The sequence below is a fragment of the Phragmites australis genome, chromosome 1, assembly GCF_958298935.1.
Source record: "Phragmites australis chromosome 1, lpPhrAust1.1, whole genome shotgun sequence".
In the NCBI taxonomy this organism is placed as follows: Eukaryota; Viridiplantae; Streptophyta; class Magnoliopsida; order Poales; family Poaceae; genus Phragmites; species Phragmites australis.
In genome coordinates this window covers 5,360,130-5,371,354 of record NC_084921.1, presented here as the reverse complement: position 1 = coordinate 5,371,354, position 11,225 = coordinate 5,360,130, and the positions used below count along the sequence as shown (strand labels likewise).

At 39.0% G+C, this 11,225-nt stretch overlaps 1 protein-coding gene across 4 annotated transcripts; it reads left to right on the top strand.

Annotated features, from left to right (window-relative positions):
* The first annotated feature begins 1,642 nt into the window (after positions 1-1,642).
* LOC133887164 (transcription factor bHLH30-like) lies at positions 1,643-3,696 on the top strand. Of its 4 annotated transcripts, none has more exons than XM_062327125.1 (3): positions 1,643-1,939; positions 2,062-2,455; positions 2,906-3,696. In XM_062327125.1, the coding sequence occupies exons 2-3, from the start codon at positions 2,165-2,167 to the stop codon at positions 3,386-3,388; spliced, it is 774 nt and encodes a 257-aa protein (XP_062183109.1). In that variant the 5' UTR covers positions 1,643-1,939; positions 2,062-2,164; the 3' UTR covers positions 3,389-3,696. The 4 variants fall into 4 exon arrangements, with proteins under 4 accessions (XP_062183109.1, XP_062183116.1, XP_062183094.1 ...); XM_062327132.1 differs by having other exon boundaries at positions 1,643-1,964; positions 2,140-2,455; XM_062327110.1 differs by having other exon boundaries at positions 1,643-1,964.
* Positions 3,697-11,225: the final 7,529 nt, after the last annotated feature.

The window sequence follows — 11,225 nt, the reverse complement described above, 5'->3', positions numbered from 1 at the left end:
CTATTTTTAACATGCAATTTTCATAACTATTTATTTTAGAATATAGTTATAATATCTAATAAATATATAATATTATAAAAATATTTTTCAAGATAAATCTACACGTATGATTTTTATATTTTTCAAACTAATTATTTTTTAGGCTATTGACACACAAAAATTAAAATGTTTTATCGAATCTTGATTTTGATCGGAGAGAAGTTATAATCTCACATGTTCCTAGGGGAAAAAAGGAGTGCAAGACGACAAAGATTAGTGTCTGTCAGAGGGTAAATTCGGGCTAACAGTGTTTTTACTGTCTGATTGAGACAGCAAAATTTGTGCATTTTGATGAGGGCGTTGATTGTTGAAACTGAATCATATACAGGAACAAGAAGACCTGTCAGTCGATCAGAAAGGATCCTAAGGCCTCTGCTGCGAAGTTGCTTGCTCAGTAGTGTGAAATGACTGAAATCGAAGTGTGGCTTCGTCTCAATGTGCGGCTGCAGCTAAACGCCAAGCCTGCAGCTGTTGGAGCTTACAGTTTACGAGAACGAGCCAAGTCAAGTCAAGCCAAGTGCTAAATATTAGACACAGTAATATTTATTATAAATTTAAAATATAATGATGTGAATATTTTATGAAAATGTTGTTGAACAAATACGCTAGTCTGAAAAAAAAAAGATTATTCGTTAATTTTTCTCTTAATTTTTTTTATTTTTATTAGTAAAAATGGTTGCATATCTGTAGCCGGTAATAAGACGTGAAGGTTGAAAAATAAGGATAAATGGTAAAAGTGAATAAATTATTCAAATTAAATATTTTTTTTATTAGATAAGAGAAGAAGAGAGAAAAAGTTAACACAAGAAACAACTCATATTTTATATAGTAGAGATTTATTTATTTATTCCACTTGTTCATGAGGTAATGCACGGAACTCTTGTCAATGGATTGCAAATACTTCTTTTCATGACCTTCCAATTCCAGAAGAGGAATCCTGTGGTCTGCCCTCCGTACTTTCAGAAGGTTTTGGAGGGTAAGATGTCCAGGGATTTGTTCATGAAATTAGGGTCGGTCCACAAGACACTCAAATGTTTTGCTGGGGCAAAGCACTCGATTTTTGGACCGTCCAATCTTTGATCCGACGGCCAAGGAGCTTCTTCTTCCTCCGGTCTTGTTCACACAAATCTCTTCGTCCTCCCGATCTGCTCACCAGCGAGCTTCTCCACGGCACCGTCGCGGGCTTCCCTCTAAGCCTGCCGGACTCCGGTGAGCCCTGAACCCTAACATCGCTGGAGTCGGAGAAGAAGCCGCAGAGCACGAATCTCGGATGAATCTGACGGACACGAAATCGAGCGTGGAGGGGCTTCAAAACACTCGATTGAATTATAGTTTTTCCCTAAAATTAACGTGAAGGTGATCCTGGAACAGATATGGTTACTGCTAATAAATTACTGCGAACCATCTAAACTTCTCATCTACTTCTCTGTTTGTCCTGTGTTCTCCTTAAGAACACAAGGACGTTGCAGTTCACCTAACAGTAACTAAAAAAGATTCTTTACTTGACTTTCCCGTGGTGAAAATTGCATGTGATAATTCTGGTAACAGACATATGGTTACAGTCTGAAGTCATCTGAATCCTTATCAGAACAGAAACCTGCCAGGCAGCTACTGAAGTCCTCTATTTGGCAGGCTTTTTCTGCACATCCTACTCATGGCACACTCATGCATGCCACCTCATCCATTGGCCCCAGGAGCACATCCATTCTGATTCGAAGAAATTTCTCCTAGTGGGGACACATGTGGAGAAAGAAAATGCATATGTAGAGGGGTTGGCCAGTAAAAAGTATAGTAAACTGCAACACTCCTATCATACATATCATAAGATGATCACATCTCACATACAAGCATGCCTCCAAGAGATGAGATGAGATGACAAGACCTTGTTGCACCACTTATTGTAAGCAGCATCAGCAGCAGCATGAGTAGCTCTCTCTCTCTCTCGCGCGCGCGCTGCTTGCTTTCATCTCAGCTCCTCTTTCTGATCTTGTTGCTTGATGCATCATTTCTTGCAATTTGCAGTCGCTGTTGATGCTGTTCAAATTTGGGTAGCTGCTTCTTTATCTGATTCAATCAACGCATTCCCCTTTCCTGTCGCAGTGAGGTGAGTAGGATGCTTTGTTGAATGGCTGCATGCCAAGCTCTACAAGAAGGGAACGAACAGCAAGAGCTGCAGCCATATGACGTCTGTGATCCTGCCGCGTACAGAATCCCAGTTCTGCTGCCCCGGCAGGCCAGCTCGGCCCCTCTGGCGATGTCGGTAGCGCCGCCGAAGATGTCGTCCTCGTTGGGGTCCGGTAGGAGCGCGACGGAGGCGAGGGCTCTGAAGATCCACAGCGAGGCCGAGCGGCGGCGCCGGGGGAGGATCAATGCTCACCTGGCTACGCTGAAGAGAATGATCCCTGATACTACGCAGGTCTGTGTAATTCTGACACCTCATTGTTTCACTTGTAAAGCACTTGGCAATATATCTGCAGTTTCTGCACCAATATGTGCCATTTCAGAGTATGTTCACATTTGTTTTACTTTCTTGTCAGTCCAGTTTTCTGTCAATTAGGCTGTTACATGAGTAGTACTTAATAATTGCAGTGGAAGCTAAAAAATTTCTTGAAGTAGAAGTATAAAAAAGTTGATCTTCATTACTATCCAGAAACTTCAGTTTGAGAGAGATATCCACAAGTGCTTGATCAAACTTTTTCTGAGTCAAAATTCATGGAGAACTTTAGGTTTGGAAGGAAACCATGTGAAGGGAACCTTTAGACTCACATTTGTTCGCATTTCATCATGCTTTCACTTTGGAAATCTCTAATAAGACAAAGTGCAATGCTATGACATCTAGGAGCTTTTGTTTTTTCCTGCACTGCAGATGGACAAGTCCGCCCTGTTAGCCAGAGTGGTAGACCAAGTGAAGGCCCTGAGGAGGAAAGCAAGTGAGGCCACTCAAGGCATGCCCCTCCCACCGGAGACCAACGAAGTCACCATTGAATGTTACACCGGCGGCGACAGCGGTGGCGCCGTCGGCACCGACAAGATCCTTTACATAAAGGCATCTATCAGCTGCGACGACCGGCCGGACCTCATCGCCGGGCTCATCCAGGCGTTCCATGGCCTGAGGCTGAGGACAGTGAGAGCAGACATGACCTCCCTGGGAGGAAGGGTGCAACATGTGTTCATACTATGTAAGGAGCAGGGCTGGGGCAGTGAAGGTGCAAGCATCAGGTCTCTGAAGGAGGCTGTGAGGCAGGCATTAGCCAAGGTTGCTTCTCCAGAAATGGTATATGGGAGTAGCCCCTTTCAGAGCAAGAGACAGAGGATCCTGGAGTCACATTACTCAATTAGGTCCATATAGAAGATTTCAGCTTCTGGCGATTTATGAGCTGAATGTCTGTAAGAAATGATAGAGAATTCTGCTTAAGAGTACTAATTGTGTTGTGTATCAGAAATGGCTTTTTTACTCTATTTTTTTTTAAATGAACTGTGGGCACTGCTGCAATAAGTTTGCAATCCACATGGTCATGGCCCAGGGTTTACAACTTTACATGGGGTGTGCTGTAGTAGGACTGTATGCATGCAGAAATGTCCTTCTGCAAAGTCATATGATTGGCTTGACATTTCAGAGTTTGCGTGAAAAGACATTGGCACCTTTTGAGTTTTGAATGGCTCGCCGACTACAATCACGGTTCACAAATGCGTCGGTAACCGCTTAAAAATCGTGGTTACCGAACTTCTCGGTTCGGTCCGGTTTCAAAAACCGAACGGTAACCGAAATTTGAATTTCAAAATTCGAAAAAAAATAAAATCAAAACAAATCTTAAAAAAAACTAGACACAATTCTAAGACCTTTTGTGAATTTTTTTTTCAAAAATAATATCGTTTGCATCATATTCTATAGAGAGAAAGTTTGAAAAAAATTGAAACGTGCGGCTCAGTTATTAACTCACGTTAAGGAAAAGTGTAACATGCAAACACATATTTTTTTTTGTAAAACGTATTTTAAGAGAATCTTTAAAATTGATTTCACTTTATTTAGAGTTTTATTAAATTCTCTATGATTTTTACAAAGTTCACAAGAATAAAGTGAATATGTTAAGAAACAGCACTGTAATTAACTTTTTCATGTCTACTATTATTTTTCCTACGTAAATCATAGTATAAATAAGCTAATGAAAGTAGTTTCACTAATTTTTGAGGTGTGATGGGTCAGTTATGAATTAATCTACTCGCAACACATTTACACAATCATGCATGTTACAATAACTAACTCATAGTTCATGTATTTTTAAAAGACATAGGATCATGTAAGAAGACTAAAAAAATTAGTTTCATGATTTTGGGATTAGCATAGAGTAAACTATGCATTTAACTTGGTTTAACAAATATAATTTCTCACAGACTATTTTGAACTTTTTTATGAGTATAAATACTTTTATCATGTAGATCATGTTACAAGGAAACCAACAAAATTTGTTTCATTTGATTTGAAGCTCAGATGAATTAGTTATTGATTTTACAAGGTTGAGCCCTTTTTTGGCTTTTTTGTTGAACTGCGCTGAAATTCGATAAAACCGCTTGATAAATCGAGAAAACCGAGCGGTTACCGACCCAAACCGCTCGGTAACCGACCAATTCAAAAATGCGAGAAAATCACTCGGTAACCGACCCAAACCGCTCGGTAACCGACCAAAACCGAGCGGTTACTGAACGGCTAAAATCGTGATTTTTTTCCAAAATTCAAATTTTGCCAAATAAAATTTTCCCATTTTTTTTTTAAATTTTTGACCGGTAACCGCGGTTATCACGTATTTTCAGTTACCGCCGGAGCTCGATAACCGAGCTCTGGTCGGTAACTTCAACCCTGATTACAATATAAACACCACGTTTGTTGGTCTCTACATTTGAGTTTTCCTGCTTGCTGCACACAACTTGGAGGCGTGACTTTAAGACTTATCTATGTTGATTGAGTAAATTTTAAAAACCTACAATTATTTTACTATATGTTACAGAAAACTATAAATTTTAATATTTATTTTAAAAACTATAATTATTTTGATACATGTTAAAAAAATTATAACTATTTTGTTATCCTTTATGACATGTAATAGAAGAATTAACCGTGGGCTCCTGTTGTCAGAGGGTGACAGATAGGCCTACGGTGAGAAAGTTATAATTTTTTACAATATATGTTAAAATAGTTATAGGTTTTTGAAATAAGTAATATAAATTGTAGTTTTCTGTAACATATGTCTAAATAGTTATAGGTTTTTAAAATTTACAAATTCTAAATCAATGTAGCAGAAGTGTGGTTCCGAGCAAACATATAAGCATATTCAAATATTATACAAGTTTGGCCCCTTGCAAAAAGAAAAAAAAAGGAAAGGAAAAGAAAAGAAAAATGTTTGCTAGAATTTCGGCCCAACTGTCAGATGCAACGAGAAGCAATCTATTTCACAGAACCAGTCTTCGCTGCAATAAACTTATAGTACTGTACGTTTGTCACAACTTTTGTTAATGCATTTCTTTCGAAATAACTGATGTAATATGCCAGACTGTGGGGCAGCTGCCCATAGGTTCAGAAAATCTGCTTTCTTTCACGAAACAGAATTTGCTTTCTTACCAATGTGACTTTTGCTTTCGATAGGAATTTTGATTATATGCCATGGTAAGGCATATTGCTCTTTCAGTTATACTGTGAGAAAAATGCAGGCCTCAAACTTCTTCGTGACTTCTGACAGGAGGAGTTTGAGAATTGAGACTAACTGAGCTCTGTGCCCTCCTTGCCACTTTGAGTAGTACTTTCAGGTGCGGGACAGAACGTGGTGGATAGTAGATATACAAAGTACAAATGCTGGACTCACTCATGAAACCAATTCGGAGAGGCACAGATCGCTAGATGCAACGAAAACAATCTTCTTCACAGAAACAAAATTTCATTTCTCAAAACGCAACTTTCTTCCTTACTGCAAAAATGTTGCTTTCCCTAAGGGATACCGCTGTCAGACTGAGAGACAATGCCAGCCTGATTTTTATTGCTTAACTCGAGAGCACGAGCGAGATGCATGTTGGATTGTGATCTAAATTCTTGTTGGGTCAAATAAGGAATGTCTTCGGCCCATATTTTAGAATAGTTCGTATTAGACTAGAGTCGTATGTGTCCACCCCTATAAATATATCTTGTAAGCTATAAGAAGAGTCAAGACGTTCATTGTAATCCACTGTATTATACACATCCCTGATACAGTGAAGATCGTCGATTGTCGCCCGTGATTTTTTCCCGAAAAAGTTTTTCATGTAAAAATCGTATCTCGTGTTCGATCCTATCGTGTTTTATTTATAATAAGTGGTACCAGAGCCAGATCAGATCTACACGAGATTAAAAAAAAATCGGTTCATCACGAATTTGGAGTCTGCATCTGCGTTCACGCGATTTAGTGCCATCGATCTTCGTCGTCGCACGCCGCCGCCTCGGATCGTGGCGCTCACAGTTGCGCAAGCAATTTCTCGCCTCTCGTCGAGATTTCAACGTCTCCTGCTGCACATAGTGCTGTCCGAAGCTGCCTACGATTTGGATTCGCGTTGCCGTATTGACATCAAACCGCCGGATCAAGTACCGAGGCACCTCACTCTGATCCGAGCGACACCAGAGGAGGCCCGCGCTGATCCCATCCGCCAAAGAAGATCCCGGTCAGCCTAAATCAATCCAGAACGTGATTTGTGCGTGCCCACGTGAAGTCTGACCGTACTGCATCAAGCCTTTTTTGTCCGGATATTGCTAAGTGCACACAGATTAGCACACAGGGATTTGCTCACAGATCTGTTTTGGCCAGAAATTTCTATACGCACTAGCTCGTGTACCAGGACTTCTACGGTTTATTGCTTGGTACACACAAGCTATTTTTTTTGCTGATTACTTTTCGCTATGACTTCTATGAAATATGATATTCCGCTGCTAGACCGAGATACGAGGTTTTCTCTATATCAAGTCAAGATACGAGCTATTCTTGCGCACACTGATTTGGATAATGTGCTTGATAATTTTGGAAATAAGAATCAAAAGTCTTGATCTGATGAAGAAAAGAGAAGGGATCGTAAGGCTTTGTCACAAATTCATCTTCATTTATCAAACAATATTTTGCAGGAGAAAACCGCTGCTGCTTTATGGCTAAAGCTGGAATCGATCTGCATGTCTAAGGATCTGACCAGTAAAATGCATCTGAAGATGAAGTTATTCACGCACAAATTACAGGAGGGTGGTTCTGTGATGAATCATCTTTCGGTCTTTAAGAGGATCATTGCTGACCTACAGTCTATGGAGGTAAAATATGATGATGAGGATTTGAGTCTTATTTTTTTTTGCTCATTACCTACTTCTTTTGCAAACTTCAGAGATACCATATTATACAGTCATGATACACTAACTTTGAAAGAAGTTTACGAGGCCTTGCATGCCAAGGAAAAGATAAAACAGATAGTGTCTACTGATGGCTCTACTTCCAATGGAGAAGGTCTGATTGTGCGTGGCAGGACAAAGGAGAAGAATTCGCATAATAGCCAAAGAGATAAAAGTTCGAATGGTTACAGGGGTCGTTCAAAGTCCAGAGGCAAAGAAAAATTCTGCAGGTATTGTAAGAAAAATAATCATGACATATCTGAATGTTACAAGTTGAAGAATAAAGAAAAGAGGAAAGGTAAATCTATTGAAGAAGGTAAAGCATCTATTCTAATAATAGTTCTGATGGAGAGACTCTCGTTACTTTTGCTGGATGTGCTAGTAGTGGTGATGAATGGATTATTGACTTTGCTGCGTCTTTTCATATATGCATACATAGAGATTGGTTCACCACTTATAATTCTGTTCAAGATGCTGATTCTGTTAGGATGGGTGATGACAACCCACGTCTAATTGTTGGAATTGGATCAATTATGATAAAGATGCATGATGGCATTGTTAGAACCTTGACAGATGTGAGGCACGTTCCAAGTATGAAAAGGAACCTTGTTTCTTTGAGTACTCTTGATAATAAAGGGTATGATTGGTCAGGTGGAAATGGTATTTTGAAGGTGAAAAATGGTTCTCTTATTGTAATGAAAGGTGATTTAAAATCTGCCAATTTATATCATCTCTGAGGCACTACAATCACAGGTGATGCCGCTGTAAGTTCACATTCATTATCAGATTCTGATGCTACTAATCTTTGGCATATGCGTCTTGGGCATATGAGTGAACTTGGTTTGACAGAATTGAGCAAGAGAGGTCTTCTTGATGGATATAGTATCGGCAAGTTGAAATTTTATGAGCATTGTATTTTTGGCAAGCATAAGAGGGTGAAATTCAACACTTCAGTTCATACAACAGAAGGTATTCTTGATTATGTGCATTCTGATTTATGGGGACCATCCCGTAGGTCTTCACTAGGTGGTTCTCGTTATATGTTAACTATTATTGATGATTACTCGAGAAGAGTTTGGCCTTATTTCTTGAAGTATAAATCAGAAGCATTTAAAGAATTTAAAGAGTGGAAGGTTATGGTTGAAAGGCAAACTGAAAAGAAGGTAAAGAAGCTTCGCACTGATAATAGGATGGAATTCTGTTCTGATGAGTTTGATTCATATTATAAGTCTGAAGGTATTGTGAGACACTATATTGTTCCTGGTACTCCACAACAAAACAGTGTAGCTAAGCGTATGAACAGAACTATCATCTCGAGGGCCCGTTGCATGTTGTCTAATGTAGGTATGTATAGACGTTTTTGGGCTGAAGCTGTTTCCACTGCTTGCTATCTTATTAATCGATCACCCAACATTGCCATTGATAAGAAAACTCCAATTGAGGTATGGTATGGTTCTCCAGCTAATTATTCAGAATTGAGAGTTTTTGGTTGTCCTGCTTATGCTCATGTTGATAATGGTAAATTGGAGCCTAGAGCTATTAAGTGCATCTTTTTTGGTTATAAATCTGGTGTTAAAGGTTATAAATTGTGGAATCCTGCAACACAAAAGGTGGTGATTAGCAGGAATGTTGTCTTTAATGAATCTACTATGTTGCCAAATGCTCCTGTTCAGAGTCAACAGAGTTCTAGCGTGCAGGTGGAGTATTTTATTAATGCAGAAAGTACACCAGATACCGTTGTCCAAGATACACCTATTGCTGAAAATTTATTTATTGATCATGATTCATCTAGTGCTCCACATCCTTCATTCATTATGCAGTTTACACAACATTCTATTGCAGTTGATAGGTCTAGAAGTCAAATTAATCCACCCAAGAGGTTAATTGAGGAGTGTAATATTGCTGCTTATGCTCTGAGTTGTGCAGAAGAAGTTGAAGGTAATGCAGAACCTTCTAATTACAATGTGCTGATTGCAATAATTGGATGACTGCAATGCAAGATGAGATGTAGTCACTTGAAAAGAATGGTACTTGGGATTTAGTCAAGTTGTCAAAAGAGAAGAAGCATGTTCGTTGCAAGTGGATTTTCAAAAGAAAGGAGGGTATTTCTCCTAATGAAGCAGCAAGGTATAAAGCAAGGTTGGTTGCTAAAGGCTATAGCCAGATTCCAGGTATTGATTATAATGACGTCTTCTCCCCTGTTGTGAAGCATAGTTCTATTCGCACTTTACTCAGTATTGTTGCTATGCGTGATTATGAACTTGAGCAATTAGATGTTAAAACTGCATTTTTACATGGGGAGTTAGATGAAGATATTTATATGGATCAACCTGAAGGTTTTGTTATTCCTGGAAAAGAAGACTTTGTCTGTAAATTAAAGAAATCTCTTTATGGTTTGAAGCAGTCTCCTAGACAGTGGTACAAGAGGTTTGACTCATTTATACTCTCTAATGGTTTTAAGCGTTCTAATTATGATAGCTGTGTCTATTTGAAGACTGTTAATAGTTCAGCTATTTATTTGCTTCTCTATGTCGATGATATGTTGATTGCTGCAAAGGATAAATCAGAAATAGCCAAATTGAAATCACAGTTGAGTAATGAATTTGAGATGAAGGATTTAGGTGCAGCAAAGAAAATTCTTGGCATGGAGATCATTAGAGACAGGAAAGCTAGCAAGTTATATCTTAGTCAGCAAGGTTATATTGAGAAGGTCCTTCGTCGTTTCAATATGCATGATGCAAAACCAGTGAGTACTCCATTAGCTACTCATTTCAAATTATCTTCAGCTTTATGTCTTGAGTCAGATTATGATGTTGAGTGCATGTCTAGAGTTCCATATTCTAGTGCAGTTGGTTCACTTACGTATGCTATGGTCTGCTCTCGTCCTGATTTATCTCATGCACTGAGTGTTGTTAGCAGATTCATGGCTGATCCTGGCAAAGAGCATTGGAAAGCTGTTCAGTGGATTTTCAAATATCTGCGTGGTAGTTCTAATGCTTGTTTGCAGTTTGGAAAATCTGGAGATGGACTTGTTGGTTATGTTGACTCAGATTATGCTGGTGATTTGGATAAGAGGAGATCTCTCACAAGTTATGTTTTCACCGTTGGTGGTTGTGCTGTTAGTTGGAAAGCATGTTTGCAAGCTACTGTTGCTTTATCAACTACTGAAGCTGAATATATGGCTATTTCTGAAGCATGCAAAGAAGCTGTTTGGTTGAAATGTTTGTACACTGAGCTTTGTGGAGATAATTCTTGTATTAATATATTCTGTGATAGTCAGAGTGCTATTTGCCTTACAAAGGATCAAATGTTTCATGAAAGAACAAAGCACATTGATGTGAGGTATCATTATATTCGAGATGTCATTGCTTAAGGTGATATTAAAATATGCAAGATAAGCACTCATGGTAATCCTGCTGATATGATGACAAAGCCAATTTCTGCTACTAAATTTGAGCTATGCTCAAGTTTAATTGGTGTTACAGTTTGAGTTATAGAGACTTTTGGTGCCGGTGATATTTATTATTGAAGGGAGTTTATTGATGATTCTTTATTTGCTACATGATGAAATTCGTCTCAAGGTAGAGTTTGTTGGATTGTGATCCGAATTCTTGTTGGGCCAGACAAGGGACGCCTTCGGCCCATATTCCGGAACAGTTCGTATTAGACTAGAGTCGTATGTGTCCACCCTTATAAATATATCTTGTAAGCTGCAAGGAGAGCCAAGACGCTCATTGTAATCCCCTGTATTATACATATCCCTGATATAGTGAAGATCGCCGATTGGAGCCCGTGGTTT

What these genes read in the sequence shown, in the direction of transcription:
- LOC133887164 (XM_062327125.1), top strand. Translation starts at nt 2,165, where the DNA reads ATGGCTGCATGCCAAGCTCTACAAGAAGGGAACGAACAGCAAGAGCTG. An exon ending in TGATCCCTGATACTACGCAG is followed by an intron (nt 2,456 to 2,905) that starts GTCTGTGTAATT and finishes CCTGCACTGCAG; the next exon opens with ATGGACAAGTCCGCCCTGTT.